This window comes from Sceloporus occidentalis, unplaced genomic scaffold (genome assembly GCF_023333645.1).
Source record: "Sceloporus occidentalis isolate IW3139 unplaced genomic scaffold, rSceOcc1.0.p SCAF_2, whole genome shotgun sequence".
Classification (NCBI taxonomy): domain Eukaryota; kingdom Metazoa; phylum Chordata; class Lepidosauria; order Squamata; family Phrynosomatidae; genus Sceloporus; species Sceloporus occidentalis.
This window is the reverse complement of record NW_028316982.1, coordinates 139,996,608-140,014,255: the sequence shown is the minus strand read 5'-3', so window position 1 is coordinate 140,014,255 and position 17,648 is coordinate 139,996,608. Positions and strand designations below refer to the sequence as shown.

Below are 17,648 nucleotides of genomic sequence, written 5' to 3'. Positions count from 1 at the left end.
ACAAAGGTAGCATCCACAATGGTCAGCTAACATCTTAAGTTGTGCTGTTTTTTAAAAATATATATAAATATATTAAATGAGTAGAACTTCCAACTTGTGTTTCTCTTTGGATGACCCTTTCAGGCATGAATAGAAATAGAACTAACATCCACTAAGTGTTTCATGCCCTTGTTTATTTGCATTCGTTGTTAGTGTTATCTACCCACTACTAAGCTTTCTTCCTTTGATAGATGTAGGCGTATGTCTCTTTTTTTCTACATGTGCTTTCCATAAAATGAGGCAAAAGGACTTTGGGCATATATTGTTTGCACATTAGCTTATTTTTATATATTTTTCCCACCTCCCACCTAGGGCCAGTAACATGGGTAAATATATTCTAAAAGAGGCTAACACATTTCACACAATGTTCAGTATGAATGGGAGGGACACATGTTCATTTATAAACTACATGCAGCGACTCAGCTCAGAAATTATCATTGCCTTTTATGCTGGGCTTTGTCAGAAATTTGGGGAGGGGGTTATCTTAAATTGCAGTTAAAGTGACAAACCTTTTTATTCAAATATTACTTGCTTTTTAGGCACTGAATTTTGGAGATATGCCGAAGTACTTGTGGGAGATTTGGGTACCTGACAAACCATGGGTGGTAAGATATCAGAACTGTTTAAAAAGAAAAAGAAAAGAAAATAAATTTGTTTTTTCTTTGAAGAAGTATTATGGGTCCAATTCCCCATTTAAATCAATGCTCAGAGCTCCCTTAGTTGATTCCATTTGTTACTGGTTTTCACCAAAACTGTGTTCTTCATAGCCACACAGTTGCACATGTGATGGTGCACTGGTGCAGGGGATTAGTGCATTGGTGTGCAAATGATACATTGGCAAAGCACAGTCATGGAGGCCCCTGTACATGACCCCTTCACACTCCCTTTATTGTTAATAGAACCATTAAACCCTTCATGTTTTAACAGAAATTGTCCATGAAAAAAATTGTCACTGCCATAATGAGCTATTTAAAAAGTTTATTTGATTTCTAGAATGTGAGGCTCCAGTTTTCTTTATTTTGCTTTAATGTGTACTGATGCTAAATAAAATAATGTATAGACAAATGAGGATCATAGACAGTATGACACTAAAATAATCTTTTTAAAAAAAATCTAAGATGGAAAGAATTATAATGAGTACCTTCTGTCCAAGTTAACTACAATATTTCCCTAACCATTCAGATATATGAAATGTAGATTTGAACATATTTTCAGGTAAGTTTCTGATTAACTAAAAATGCCATGCATTACTGCCCAACCCAGGAAATAAAGATACCAGACACAGAAAATGGGTTTGAAAAGGGGGCATTTTGTTATGTTACCTATTTATTGTTGTCCTAGAGGAATTGCAACTAAAGGAAGAGTAGCCTAGCATGGGAGCAGCTGCAGCAGGTGGTCCCTTTCTGAGACCTCCTCCTTAGGGCAACAGCACCTGTGCCCCAAGGAGAACTCAAAAGCTGGGTTACTCCATAGCTCGATCAAGAAAGCAAACTAGAAAATCCCTTTTCCAAACCCTGGGGCTTAAAGAGAGGGTTTATCCTCCAAGCCAGCCTAGAAAGAAACCCCTTTCTCTGCCTCCCCAGTTCCAGGATCTAACTATCAAGAGGTAGTTCCATAGGCCTCCCTTTCACCAAAGTGGTGACCTAGGTGCTCATCAAACTCAAAACTTCCCCCTTCTATTAGCCAATGACAATTGTCCATGTCTGACTGGAACAGTATGGGATAGACAAAAAAATCTTTGGAAAAAGGACACAATTCCTACCTGGTCCTGAAGCAGCTAAGAAATTTCATACTGTGTCAGAGGCGGGAGGATGGGTTGAGCTTCCAAATGAAAAAGGATGGCGCAGGGGGAAGCAAGGTATAAAAAGCCTCTGGCCCCACCCAGAAACTCCTCCTATCACAGCTCAATGGATGTGGTACATGATTTTAAACCTGGCCTCATGATCGTGCGAGACCAGCAAACTGTGTTTCTACCCTAACAGCTCTGCCATGCAGGGGGGATCTGCATTTCATAAATCAACATGATTAATGTGGCATGAGCCTTGTGCACATGCTATATATCACCATTCTGCTGTGTTGCTTTGTTCATTAGGATTTGTCATTAGAACCATTCTGTCTAGGGGCCGGAGCAGACAGGAAGGAAAAAAATGTCTCGATCCTACTTTTTCCAAAAGTGGGTCAAAACTCTGCTGCCCACACAGCCCACTCCCAGGGTGCCAAAAGTGCATAGACCAACTGCACTGCTGGGTATTTTTTTTATGCCTCCCCACCATACATATGCACCATCACACAAACCCATTACCTGAAACCTCCCGGTACCTCCCACATTCTGCCCATATGACATCCCATTGCATGGCTGCACCTTTGATCAGCCACACAGTTGCACATGCAATACTCCACTGATACAGAAGATTGGTACATTGCCAAAGCACAATAATGGAGTCCCTCCTTCCCACATACAAGTCCCCTTCACCCCTGTTCACCCTATACCCCCCTTTTGGACTATCTGGTTTGTGTATATTGTTAATTACATCCATTGGATTTGTTGTACTTTCTTTTCTTTGCTTTGCCACAAGCCTACATTCATGTAGGGTTAGTTATATGCAAGCGTGAAGGTATACATTTTGTGCCTTGAGTTGGACTATCCTGGCTTTTTTTTGCTCATGTTTTTAGTACCGGAGTGCAGTTTTGGTCCAGTTTCCAACTGCTTTCAAGGCATGCATTATCTAAATGTCCCACCTTGAAACTGGCTGGAAACTGCTGTATTTTGTCTGAGTGTTTTGGCCCTAGCTATATCTACACCAAACTTTACAGAGTTCCTGAGCTCAGTGAGATGAGTTGGAAACTGGAGATGAATGGGAGAATTTATATTAAACAGAAGGTGACATCAGGTGGATAGATTTAGAAGGTAGGGCACTTTGATCAATCTAGAAGCTTAATGATGTCCACAAATTACAGACATTACATTTGCATGACACTGTTCTCTTCTGTAACTGGAGAGGTTCTGAGCTTCTATAGGCAGGGCCACAACATCAGCCTTGAATATCATGGCTGAAGTTTAGAAATTGCTAACATTGGCGGGATACAAACTGCCGCTTTGCGGCGTTCCCCCGCCGGCGCAATTTGCTCCGCGAGGGAGCCGTAGTAGCTAAACTGCGCGGCTCCCACACGGAGCAAAAAAGAAGCTCCATTTCGGAGCTTCTTTTTGCGGCGCCTCTATGACGTCGCGAGGCGCCGCTGGCGCATTCGTGATGTCATAGGCGCCGCAACACGTCTGGACGCTATGCGTCCAGTACTTAAAGATGGCGGCGCCCATGTGGAAGGGGCGCCGCCATCTTGTACGTATTGTATACGTACTAGGGTTAGGGGGGTGCGGAAGCACCGCCCCTTCCTAACCCTAGTACGTATACAATACGTACTATATGGCGGTGTGTAACCCGCCATTGTTTCCACTGGGCCTAAATATCCTAAAAGCATCAGATCTCATGTGATCTTGGAAGCTAAGCAGGTCAGTCTTGGTTAGTACTTGGATAAGAGGCTACCAACGAATACCAGGTGTTGTTGGCCATATTTCAGAGAAAGGAATTGGCAAACTGCCTTTGGGTACTCCATGACTAAGAAAACCCTATCAAATTCATGTTGTTGCCATAAGTCAACAGGTGACTTGAAGGCACTTATATCCACATCCATGCCCACACACACACACACACACCATTGTTTGCATAAAATTCCTGGAAAAATCCAGTGCACAAGAACATTGTGGCAAAGGTTGATCATAATTGCATAGCAAGTACTCCTTATGACAGACAGTATAAATATTTCATTTGATAACAGTCTATCAGTCACCACTGGAATATGTATGCAAAATATATATATTAAGATTTATATTTAAGGAAAGAACAATACATAGCACAACACACTCCAACCAAAACAACCACTTTTAATTTGCAAAGATTTATGTGGAAGAGATTTAAGCATATGCCTAACTCTTCCATTGGAGTCAATGGAACTCCAAATGGCTCAACTGTGACTGGAAAAAAAAATATTTCTCCTGCTTTCCATAATACAATTCGATAGGATAACCCTCCTGCTTTTTTGTTACCAGGAAATGAAGCATGGAAAATTAGCTTCCAATTATACCTTTTAAAGTCTTTCATGCATGATTTTTTTTTAAAAAATGTCTTTATATTGTATAATGTTCAATGTTAAAAACATTTTCACACACACATTCTGTAGAGCCCTGTGCATTACACTGTAAATAGAAACTATTTTCTTTTAAGAGTTTTTACAAGCTATATGTTTGTTTGTTTACTGAAATGTTTATTTCTTGCCCTGTATCCAAGAATAGCAGGGCAGTATTCAAAGATTAAGCAAGTTAAAACAAGACAAGTTTGAAATAACTTAGAACGGGCTGAAACAAGTTTGAACCAAATGGATGCACACATTGGATTAAACTGATTAATTCCCAATGGTATTTGTTAAAAAATCATCTTGTTACTTAGTTCTAGAATGATACTAGTATTGGTGCCAATCCAGCCTTAAGAGGAAAATCTATCTATCTATCTATCTATCTATCTATCTATCTATCTATCTATCTGATAGGTATCCTGCATTTCTCCCAACACAGGATTCAAGGCAATATACAATAGTTTCCATACTTTATAAAAGGAGTACCAAGGCAGAGATCTCCCTCTCATACATCCTCCCACAGTGTATTTATTGGTGGGAACGTACTAAAAGAAAGAAAGAAAGAAAGAAAGAAAGAAAGAAAGAAAGAAAGATAGATAGATAGATAGATAGATCTATCTATAGATGTTTATGCAGTGCATCATATGTGGTGTAGTATCTCCCAAGGATATATGAAAACTTAATAAGTCATTATATGCAAAACAAGTCAAACAAAATGCAAAAATCCAAAGAGAGTTAGGTTTCTGTTGCTAATGGAGTCGGCATTTTATTACCTGTCTTTTATTGCCCTTTGTCCCTAGTCCTAATATGGCCAAGAAGGGGAATAGCCCCTGTATCCATTGAAATCCCTTAATACCATCTTAACTGACAACTGAATAACATCTGAAGCATAATGTGGACCTGTAACTATGGCGGGTTACAGACCGCCCATTTGGGGCGGCCTGCACCCGCCCCTTTCCCTGCTGTATTGGAGCCTCAGCTTCCAGACCAGCAGCCTCCGAGGCCCTGATCCGCCGCTTTCCAGGCCGTGGGGAAGCGGCAAAAGGCCGCTTCCCCGTGGCCTGGAAAGGCGTGTCCTTGGGGCTTCAAGCCCCAAGGACACCCCACGGCAGCAGGGAGGAGGAGAAAGAGGCTGCTTGGCCCCTTTCTTCTCTGTGCCGCTGGCGCAGCTGTCTGAAGGCTACGCCAGTGACTCAAACTCCGCATAAAGGGCACTCTAAGCGCCCTCGCACAGTGCAAGGACGTCACGTCCGCGCTGCCTCATTTGGAGGTGGCGCAGTCATGATGTTGTAATGGCAGTGGCCATGTGGAACGGCCGCCGCCATTTTGTGTGCACTCCGCGCGTGCTAGGGTTGGGAGCGCCCGGAAAGGACGTTCCTTTCTAACCCTAGCACGCACGGAGCACGCACTTTTAGACCTGTCTGTAACGGGCCTATAACACCATTGCCTGTTTTTCTCCTGAATGATTTTTAACATTTTTGCCTGATAAAGAAGCCAGTGGCTCTTCAAAAGCTGGCATAATGTATTTTATACTGTGGAGCTGTCCCAATAAGCCAGTTCCAGTAACACAGCATGTAGAAAATAAAATAAAATAAAAATCTCAGTCCAAGGGGGAGCAGACCTGACCAACACATATCACCATGATGTTAAGCATGAGGGACTGGAGTTAAAAGGATTATTAAGTTCTGTCTGCCCCCACCACTTTTATTTGGGTCTGGAAGTTGGGGATGGAAAACAGAGAGTGAGCTCAAGGAATGTGGCAGTATGGACTTAACTGCATCTCAACCATGTACTATAGTAGGGAGTTGGGTGGAAACGATTTTGCTGTTGTCCTTGGATTTAATGGGAGCAGGTGTTTGGGAATTTACATTTCAGTTTCACCTGCACATGTTATGGTGGTTATCACTCCCTTGTAGGCCTAGGCCTATTAGTACTCCATGGGCCTCATAGTCCCAGAGTAGGCATCTACAGGCTTCATTGGATTTGTTTGGTGTCTGAAGGCTTCATATGCTGATTAAGTCTCCATAGGTCTTGTAGGTGCTGATCAGGTCTCATAGGCAGTGTTACCAATTTTGGGATTTTTAAAGTTTTTCTTTGTCATTTCTGGAAAGATTCTGGGAAATTCAACCTTTCCTCCCCAAAAAGGCCTCCCAGTACATCCCATCCTGGAAGTTCCACCCCTTTAGCCTTCCCATAGTTCCTTGCATGTGTCCCGACTTGGATGTCCTGCCCCCATTCTGGGAAATTGGGGGCATTCCGGGAAGCCAATCAGGGAATTTCCTTCAAGGCTGATTGACAACACTGCTCATAGGCCTGTTTAGCTTCCACAGGCCCTGTAGGCTCCATTAGTCCCCTACATGCCATGTGGGCCTCAATGCAGGCTTTGTAGGCCCTCAACGGGCTTCCACACTCTCACTATTTGGCCTCTGCCATGCTTGTGGGTTCTCTTTGTGCTCCTATAAGACTTGTAGGCCCTAGTTTCACCTCGGTTGGGCCTTCACATGCCTTGTGGGCTCTTTGTAGGCTTTGTTGGCTCCACCTGGGGCTCTGCTGTCCTTTGTAAGACCAGTTGGGCTTTTGTAGGCTGCTTAAGCCCTGATTTGACCTTGGCAGATAGTGTAGGGATTGATTTGGTCATTGAATTCATATTTGTGTTCCTTGTTATTATCCTGGTTGGGGTAGCAGGTGTCCTAAATAAAACCTCTGAAAGAGGTCCAGCCAAATTAATATTCCATTGTCCATTATTTTACCGTTATATCTAGATCAGGTAGCAGCCATTATTTGAGTGAAGGGTTTAGAGTAAGTTTTTGAATTCCCTCTAAAGGTGTTTGCTGGCCCTTCAGACATTGGAATTTGTATTCAACTATGGATTTAGAAACCATTGTTAGGTATAAGGTTCTGAAGGAAGTGCAAGAGGGAAGAATGGTTTATCCATCCCATCTCCCATAGTTCCTAATTTGAGAGTCTCACTTTTAGTAGTAGTGCCTAAGAAAGCACCAGTTAAATTTAGGTTGATTCACCATCTGTCTTATCCTAGGGATGAGTCAGTTAATGCTGCTGTTCCTGTCTTTTGCCATGCACATGACCCAAGACATCTTTGGTTTTAATCCAGCGAAAGGAGAAGCTGAAGGAGCTGGACATGTTCAGAAGACTGGAGGGGGGGTGTCACACAATCACACTCTTTAAATAGCTCAAGGTTTGCCAGAAAGAGAAGTGTGCACATGTGTTCTCTGCTGCCTCAGGGGATAGAACTAGGCCTAATAGTTCTAAGTTATGGTAGGATATATTTCAACTGAACATTAGAAGGAACTTCTTGACAGTGAGAGCAGTGAGGCAATCAAACCAATTGCCTAGAGAGCTGATGGAGGTCTCCTTCTCTGGATTTCTTCAAAAGGATGCTAGATAGCTACAGGGTGTGTATGGTCCAGCTCAAAATTTAGCATTGAATAAGGAATTAGCCTGATAGCCACTTTGAACTCTATGACTGTATGAATGTATGATTCTATGTACTGTACTGGACATCTTGGTAAGCATGCATAGTTGTGCTCACAGTGCTCATTTAGGCCCCACTGAATAGATTCGGTGTGTGTGTTTGTGTATATGTGTTTTCTTTCATGAGATTACTTGTTGAGTGGGAGTAACTTTTAGCATGTATTGCTGGATGTGGACCTTGTTGTTTTCAACTATGATTTCCCACTTCATTTTCATCCATGGGAAATAAATAAGGCTTTTAGTTGCTCAAAAATAAGTAACTATTTTAAACTACGCGGAGCTAGTCTGGAAGTTTTTCTGGTATCAAAGTTACATCATTAGCTATTAAACGCAAATTCACCAACTTCTGTTTTACTTTGACTCATGGCTTTCAGAATCCATTTGCCCTGAAAACAGCTGTTCAAATGGAATGTAATTTAGGCAACTAGAAATGTACTAATTTGCTGTTTTGTTACTTTTTCAAAGTTAGGCCAGTTGTTGGAGCTACAATTGAGCTAGCAATTATATGGAAATTTGAGTAGATTCTGTCCAACTAGGTGCCATTCACTGAAGGAAGCAGAGCAACAAGATGTGTTTTATATCTTGAGTTCATCTCTCCCTAATTAGTACTGTTTAATGAACCATGCACCCCCTTGGTTTTCACACCTCCCCTTGGGGATTTCCCAGCTGTTTTGCTCTCCTGTTGTAATTGAAATCAAACTTGTTCCAACCTGTAATTGATAGTGAATTCAACCATTTTATGTTTGCCATGAGACAGAAGTATGGCACATGCATGCAAAGTAGCATATGGACAAAAGAATGTGCTCCTATTGTGAAAAGAAAATTCATCTTGTTTCATCATATAGTTGTATTCCCCCCCTCCCCGGTTCCCCAAATAATCAATGAGCAGGTAAGGTGAAAATATATGTAGAGTCACATACTTTCATTGTATTTAGCAGAAGGCCTAATGAATACAAGCACTGCTGTCTGAATGGACATGGAAGGAGGTTGGGAGAAAGGTGAAGTGAGACAATACTGGGCTAGTTAATTCCCAAAGGCTTTAGTAGCAGTTGAAGCAGCTGTGTCCCCAGGTATGGCAAACCTGGTGCAACAAAATCCTAACGTTAGATTCTCACCCTTGGGGAAACCTATCCAGAAAGACTCCCCCCCCAAAGGTTGTCTTGCTGCCAAGTTTCTAATGCCATCTGACGGAGTGATTCTATTCGTTAAAAACATGCAGCTTTGTTTCCCAAAGGAAACATCACTATTTTAAGTCCTTATTTTTATTCTCCCATTAGCTCTCTTCTGTGAATTCACATTAATCCCTCTCATATCTCAGCCTGAATATGCAGCCGATGTTTTTCTGAAGTAAAATTTCAAGTCAAATCTCTGTCTTATCTTGCCTATCTTTTCCTAAAACAAACAAAAACAATAAATACCTGTATAGCCTTAGGACTCCCCCCCCCCCTTTTCTATAGCTCCTGAGAAGTCTTCTCAGACAGTACTCCAGTTGTCAATTTACGCAGCAGAGCACCCGACGTAGTATTTTTGTGAAACCCCCCCCCCCTTGGAATCTGAGCATGTTGTTGTTGTTGTTGTTGTTGTTGTTCTACCACTTTGTTCCCTGATTAGTTAGATTGTTGACTGTCCACCTTGTTGGAATAAAGAGACAGAAACACACAAAATGTGTAGATAATCTATGGGGCACTTTATTAATTATTTAATTCTCTTCTGCTGCTGGGATACTTAGTGGAGGTATAATTTTACCTTCTCTCCAACGTGTCATGGGCAAACCATCTTAGAACCCAGAGACAAGCCATTCATTCTAGCTCATCCCCTGCTAATCTATTTTGAGGAAACCTGAACATGTCAACCCTTTCCTTAATCCCTGAGCCCTACAGGAGAACAATAATCAAGTACAATCCCAAAAGTTGCACTTTCATATTCCAGAGTCCCAGAAACCAATGGGGAAATCTAGAGAACTTCCTCTCATAAAAGCATGCCTGTGGATGTCCACCAGTTATTGACCAAGATTTCAATTTCTTGCAACTTTCTGGAATAACAGATCGGGAAGTAGTGATTTATAATCTCTCTGGCTTCATCCCCTTTCTCTTCTTATGCCTGAACACAAAGTGTTGAAGGCATTTTTATTTCTCTCTCCTTGGAAGCAGAGGGTGGAGAAAATAATGCCCCTTCAAGCATTTGTTGTTCAGGCAACAAAAGGTAAGGGGGTGGGTAATGCATTTCATAACTGTACAAAAACTCAACCAGTCAGTTCCAGAAGCTTCACAAAATTTCAGAGCACTTTAGGAAAAGGAACAGGGTTCAGTGATAGAGCCATCCTTTGGAATTCAATCCCTGTCACCTATGTTTGTAAGAATATTTGCAATTATTTCTTCTATGTCAAGAAATGGGCATCCCAAAAGTAAAGAAACCCTATTGGAAAATAATGGACCAGTTAGATTTTCGCAGATGTTTCTCCTGCTATTTGAACATCCCATCACATTGCAGAGAAATTGTTCAGGTGGGAAGGAACAGTGCATTCCCCCCACCACCACATTACTCTGGTAATGGGAGAGAGGGGTCTATACAGAATATTCCTTCCCCAACACTTTTGGGTCATTCAGATATGAGCAAACGCTGTGGAGGAATGCTTATTTTCTTCTACAGTAGAGTGAAAACAACAAGTCCTTGCATATGGGGATGAAATAGTCAGGGCATTATATCCCTTCTGGAGAGCTGCAACCAGAGAAAGTAAACATTGCTAGATAATAATTGCATGTATAAGGGAAATGAAACACAAAGAAAATAATACAAACTGAAAATAAGTGCCTAGCCAGCTCACATCCCAGTTTCAGATGTTAACACAAGCAGCACTGCCCACAAAGGCTCCCAGGGGCTAAACATTGGCCTCTGAATCTTCCAAACATATATTCCAATGTATACATTTTTAAAGTCATTGGAGATTTTAGCTTTCACCAAATGTGTTCATCGTTTTGCACTGAATCATGGAGGACTTGTGGGTTAATATTATATCATGACAGGATGGCTGCAAAACAATATAACTGTTAAAATAAGGGACTCTGTTTAATTCTTATGGATGATAGAGACCCTCCCCCACACCCAGTTTGATAATAATTCTCTTTCTTAGTATTTTGATTGGTATCAGTTTGATATCTGTCATCTCTGCTTTAGAGCCTTCACTGATGAGGAAAAAGTCACAAGTTCTATAACTTTTTCTTGTCTTTCATTTCTGTGATCAGCAATAAAATATGTACATTTTTAATGCCTTCTTATGTTGTATGTTTAAAGACCCAGATTATTTGTAGTTTTGATCCTTTAGATAAGAAAAGAGCTGAAGACTCAGATCAGAGATGTCAAAAAGAGACTGACAGTAATCATTGCAAAGACTCTTGTGTGCTCTTGAATTTGTGCTTGAAAGGGACTCTATGCACAGCTCCCTTCTGAATCTACTTTGTCAGATACTGGCAACCACTCAGCAAGGCTTTAAAAAGGCCTTTTGGTTCTCAGGCCCCTGGGGCATAATTCAGGATATTAGCTGCCATTTAAAATCTACTTGTTTTGTCTTTTGTTTTTTCTCTAGAGGTAAACAGAGGACTGGGAAATCTCTGGAAAAACTTGTCCATGTACACCTGGTCTGCTGAGTTGTTCCCTACAGGGAAAGCAATGCCCACTTTCCAAATCTGTCTATATATCTGCAATCTCAATTTTTACTTCTTTCTGTCTCTTTCCAGCTATTTACCTCTCTACAAACCTTCTTACATATATATACACTTTACACAAGGGTTTAGAAGATAATTCGTATTATTACATCATGTTGCACTGAAAGCTGAAGAAATAAGAAATAGTCTTTTTAAAAAAGTACCGACGAGACAGTTTGCTAGGATCACAGAAAGCCCAATGCAATGTAAAACCTGAAGTGGAAAAATCCCATGATGCCCTTGCTGTCTACTATAGAGATAAGCAATAGATAGAGGAAGACTTTTCATTGGCCAAGATCTCTTATGTGAACTGGCAAGGAGGTGCTTCTGTGAGTTTTTAATTGTAATCCTGATGGAATTGAAAAGGTGCATGACAGGTGGCAGGGATGATTTATGGACCATATATTTGGGGCAGGCCACTCCAAAATTTCTCTCCGTGTGTGCATCCTCACCACACACTAGTCACAAGCTATTTGTGTTGAATGGAGTGCTGATGGAATACTGCATAGTGGCAGACTAGTAGCCCGGTAAATGGAGTATAAAAAGAAATTACTTCAGTCTAGTGACTGCATCCTATATGGCGGTGAATGCCACCTTCAAGGACTCTTTCACACTATACAATTATAGCACTATTGTTCCACTTTAAGTGTCATGGCTGCATCCTATGGAATTTGGATTCTGCTGAGGAATTGTACATAGTGCTCCCTAAACTAAAAATCCCAAGCATTAATAGACTTGTCATGGCAGTAAAAATAGAATCATAATGCTATAATTCTGTTATATGAAAGAGACACAGGTGACAGGTGCTGTAAGTGTGAAATACAAAACACAAGCAAGTAGGGATGGAAAGTAGATTTGAATATATTCAAGTCATGGTTGGAAATATGTTTTTTTTGAATGTTGAGAAACCTTGATGTGAAGAATTCTGCTTTTAATTTAATTTAATTTATTTTTTAGTATATGTTAATGTAATTTATTTTCCCATGTATCCCACAAATATCTGAATTATTTACCAGCCGTATTTCTATTGGTTAGTTATTGTCGAAAATTATAGTTTATATTACTGATGTCATGAGTTAAAATACGTTTCATTATATTTCTAATGTACTTTGCTTGTATTACTACTTTATTTATGACATAGCTGGGACACTGTGCTTTATTTGTGGTGTTTTGTATTATGTTACTTTTAGAGGTATTATATTTTAGTATTTGTTTTTCCTTAGTATTAAATAGTCTGTATTCATATTTATTTTCTAATTTATTTTCTCTGTTTTGTACCTATGGTAATTCATCAGGATCTTGCTTCCAGTTAGGCAGAATGAGGCTGCCACCTTAAAGAGCAATTTTTTTTAATTATGAAAAGGCAGCAAATGATCAATTATTTAATTAGTTTTAGTTTTATCATTATTGACACAGATGAGAACAGATACTTCTGAGCATTTTTGTCTCCTGTACCAAAGTAATTTGGCCAGCTTTGAGTAATATCTATTTTAAAAGTAGTGGTTCTTACTTGTCCTCAGACAGCAAAATGTTTTAGGACAAGACTGGTACATATCATGAATTAAGGGAAAGATCCTGTTGCTAAACAGCTGAACAAACAATTCTATTCTTAGAGAGTGTATAGAGACTGGATATTTTGTTAACATTAGGCCAATGTTGGCAAATCACCTCAGGTTAAAAAGGCCAATGCAATTTTAGGCTGCATCAATAGAAGTATAGTGTCTAGATCAATGGTTCCCAACCTGTGGGTCGGGACCCCTTTGGGTGTTGAGGGACCCTTTCAGTGGGGTCACCTAAGACCATTGGAAAACATCTATTTAATTAGTTATGAAGTAGCAACGAAAATAATTTCATGGTTGGGGGTCATCACAACATAAGGAAGTGTATTAATGGGTCACGGCATTAGGAAGGTTGGGAACCACTGGTCTAGATCAAGGGAAGTAATAGTGCCACTCTGTTCTGCTTTGGTCAGGCCTCATCTGAATATTGTGTCCAGTTCTGGGCACCACAGTTCAAGAAGGATGTTGACAAACTGGAATATGTCTAGAAGAGGTCTGTAAATCATGCCTTATGAGGAGAGACTTAGGGATCTAAGTATGTTTAGATTGGAGAAGAAAAGGTCAAGAGGTGATATGATATCCCTGTTTAAATATTTGAAGGGTAGTCATATCCAGCTTGTTTTCTCCTGCTCCAGAGAATAGGAGATAGCAATGGAGGCAAGCTGCAGGAAAAGATATTCCACCTAAACATTAGGAAGAACTTCTTGATGGTAAGAGCAGTTTGACAGTGAAACACACTCCCTCAGAGAGTGGTGAAGTCTCCTTCTTTGGTGGTCTTTAAACAGAGACTGGATGGTTATCTGTTAGGGGTGCTTTGATGATGAGTTCCTACATGGCAGGGAGTTGGACTGCATGACCCTTGGGATCCCTTCCAACGCCTTGATTCTATGATTAGTTCCCATCCAGCCTTTATTTTTGGTCTCTATGTTGTTTATAGACATGTATATATAAAGGGAGTTTATCCATATTGCTGTTCAGGCTTCCAAAAGGAGTTTAAATCAGCACACAAGAAAAGGAGCATGCTAGATTGCTCTTTTCCTCACATGTTGACCTAACCTGTGTTTGAATGCCTGAACAGGCATTTTGTGTCTTTCCTGTATTGTCTTAATAGATTTCCCTATTCAAGACTGAAATACAGATATGAAGGAAATTGTTGCATATAAAGCACTCCCTTGTGGAGGACAATTAATCCAATCACATAATCCCAGCCCCACACCCCAACAGACATAAAATCAAAGGTGTTTATTGTGTTTTATTGGTATAAACATCAGACCTGAGACATAACCTCAGCTCTTCAAACTAATGGTATTTTAATAATTCATAGTAAATAAAATGTCACAAAGGAACCCTAAGCTGATAAATTGGAGGTACCAAGCTATGCTCAGAAAATTGCACTATTACCCATTTAATTTTAATGAAGTAAGGGGGAAATAGTAAACTGTTTGACTGTATTCAGGCTGAGTAATTCTGATAATTGCAGAATGTGTTTTTCACAACCTGGGTCTTTGCATGCATGTAATTATCAATGATTCATAGTCTTTGAGTTCATATAGTAAATTTACAGAATAGGAATATATAAGCCCCATTCTCAAGTATAGGTCAAGGTTCTTGTCTTGAACGTGCCTGCCAGTTGCATGCCCTCAAACTGTACTATTTTGACAGGGACAAATCAGATTAATCCCCTCTCATCCCACTTCTTCTTTTTAAACTGTTTTAAAAATGTCCCAGTTTTCCTCTGCTTCTCCCTCTTTTCCCCTTTGTCTTCACCTTACTCCAGCTGTTGCAAACTGAGTTGAGAGTGAAAAAGTGGTTTGCATCCAGTTAATTCACCAGGGGGAGTATAATCTTGTATAATTTTGCTTTTCCCAGGAGTATAATCTTACTCTTCCCAGGAGACACAGACAAAAACAAGCCTCTCCTAGTTTGTGTGATCTAATTATTTTCTAACATTGTGTATTTGGCACCTGAAACATAATTTTTAACACCCTCAACTGAGCTGGTGGAGGTGAGGAGGAGAACCTATCTGTTGTTGGAGTCCCCTAAAGAGCTCAGCACCACTGTTTGAATTCACCTAAAACCACTGAGCACAACTGCAGCACAACATTACCAGTCACAGCTTTAATGGTTTTACTCTGATTTAACACTGCAATTTTCCAGAAGCGCCATATCTCCCCCACCTTGCTCCTGAAATGACTTGGCACTTGTGATTGCTGCTCACTCTGTTTAGACTCAAGACACAAACTGTCCATCTCTCTTTCCAACTTTGTAATAGTTATTGGAAATAAAATCATTAGAGAGCAACATTGTGAAAAGGTAGGGTTTGAAGTGAAGAGTTTCTGTTGGAAGAAGATGTTAGTGAGGCTGACAATCAACCAAGGGAGATGCCAACTTTGGCAGTAATAACAAAAACTGAGCACCTTGCACCTCTACCCTAGGTTGCCAGCCTTAGCAGGAAGGCCTATGTGGGTGAAGGCCAGCAATTGGGGAAGGTTAAAGGAGATCTGATGGTGGGGGGTTGGAGGCAGATGTGGAAGAAGAGTCAGCAACCAAGGCTTCAGGAGCGAAGGCAAGAGCAGAGATGACTGAAGGGCATGGGAGCTGTGTATCAGAGAGGAGGCAGTCTGTAAGGGCAAGCACACCATGAAGGACTCCAGAGCTGCTGGAGATAAGGTCAGGAAATATTGTCATTATCCTAAAATGAGGCAAGAGCACCTGCACATCACAATCACACAAAAGCTTGGCAGGTCACTCAGCAGATTACCTCTTCCTTGTTACTGGATGGGAAGGGGGGCACAGGGTTTTTATGCTAGAACAGTACAATTTTTTGGACCAATGTACCAGAAAGAGAGAGAGAGAACATCCAAGTGTCCAGCCAATAGTGAACAATAGCACATAAGAGGTCTATGATTGGCCAATTGTTTATAACATGGTGAAATCTGAATTTTTCTTAGTCAAAATCTGAATGTTTATTGGTCATTCTCCCTTCCCTCTGTGCTGTCTGGTTTCTCCTTGAGTTAGTTTGCATGAGTAGTCTGCATGGGATGCTTGAAAGAGGAAGCATTAGGCAGGGTAAAAGGATTTCATCATTGGACATGTAATGCATCCCTGTGTTACTTGTACCCTAGGTTCACTTCTCATGTCACACCTTTGATAAACAACTGTCATATTTTGTCTTACTCTGATGTAGGATGACACGTATGTCCCAGTTTTTATCCAGGAATTTTGGGAAGGTATGCTGTTACGCTTATCTTCAGAGGCTTTGTCCTGTAGTCTGTTGGTGGGAGATGCATGTCCTACTGCGGAAATGGAAAGTTTGTTATCCCAGCACCACAACTGTGAAAGTTTACAAACATAAGAATAGTGCTCTTATTAAGGATGTTATATAAGTGATCAAAACACTTATTTTTCTAAGTCATTTATATATTTTAATGATTGCATACTTTCTTGTTTTCATACTCTTTTTCTTTCATGGCCTATCAATATTTGATCAATATCTATTTTATATTTCATTTTATTTTCCCTTTCACACTAAATAGGTATAGGGCTATATTTGACTTTAACTGTTACAGCTGCATCTTATGGAATCCTGTAATTTGCAGCTTTGTTTTTGTTTATGTCTGCCTTCAAATCATTTTCTGTTTATGGCAACCCTATGGTGAACCCATCATGGGATTTTCTAAGCAAAAGTTGTTTAGAGGGGTTTTGTCATTTTCTTTCTCTGTGGGGTGACAACATATGACTTGCCCAAAGCCATCCAGTGAATTTCCATGGCCAGTCTGGGATTTGAACCCAGTCTACTAGAGTCATAGTCCAACAGTCAAACCACCATATCATGCTGGCTCTGTCATTTGTAGTTCAGGGAAGAATGTTTAGAGTTCTCAGCCAAAATGCTCTTGTGCCTCACCAGACTACAGGTTTCCATAGGATGCATTCATAACGCTATAAATGTGTAGTGTAACACCCCCCCCCCCGATTTGATAAGAAATGATGTTAAATAATTCTCTGTATGTCTAGCTAATCAATTTACTAAAACATGACCTAATACATGTTACATTGCAGCTGAAATAATTAAAATTCTAGAGTAAACAAAATGACTCAGAAATTAGCAGCAGTATGAGTGACAAATATATGTATACGCACACACGCACACATGCACACACACAGAGAGTGAGAAATATATGTTTTTAAAACCAGCTTTAAACATCTGCCTGAAAATCATCCAATAATAAGTCTAGGGAACCTCCTTTATGGGGTAGTTCCAAACAAGGGATGCCTATAATCTAAAAGCCCTTACTTTGTATGACTTCTGACCCAAACTTTGATAGTTGTGGAGCCTGGAGCACAGTCCCATAAGAGGAACTGAAGTGAGCTGAATGGAAGAGAGATACTACAGTTTCTGTTTCAGGAAGCACAGAGACACACAAAGGAAACAGAAATGATCTGTGCTCACTTTTCGACAACAGATGCTGATGCCTCTAGTTCTTGCTGCTCTGTGACAATTTATTTATGTGCTACAATCATTATAAAACAATCACAAGCAAAACATACACAGATGCTCAATTTCTTCAAAGATTTGTCCTCCTCCGGCTTTTGTCTTGCCAAAAATTCCAACTCTGCAGATATGAATCAGTGCCATCTTGCACCACTTGTTACTGAAACAAATAATCAA

The 17,648-nt window shown here is 40.4% G+C and overlaps 1 protein-coding gene across 9 annotated transcripts in view; it reads left to right on the top strand.

Annotated features, from left to right (window-relative positions):
- Nucleotides 1–17,648, top strand: part of PCDH9 (protocadherin 9) — a 972,095-nt gene that overhangs the window by 443,327 nt on the left and 511,120 nt on the right. For 3 of the 9 annotated variants that reach the window (XM_089511088.1, XM_089511089.1, XM_089511094.1), the window contains one exon: nucleotides 579–644. The exons of the other annotated variants lie outside the window; for them this stretch is intronic. In XM_089511088.1, coding sequence (XP_089367214.1) covers nucleotides 579–644 — 66 coding nt within the window. Of the gene's footprint in view, nucleotides 1–578; nucleotides 645–17,648 lie in introns of those variants that run through there. 9 annotated transcript variants of the gene reach the window in all.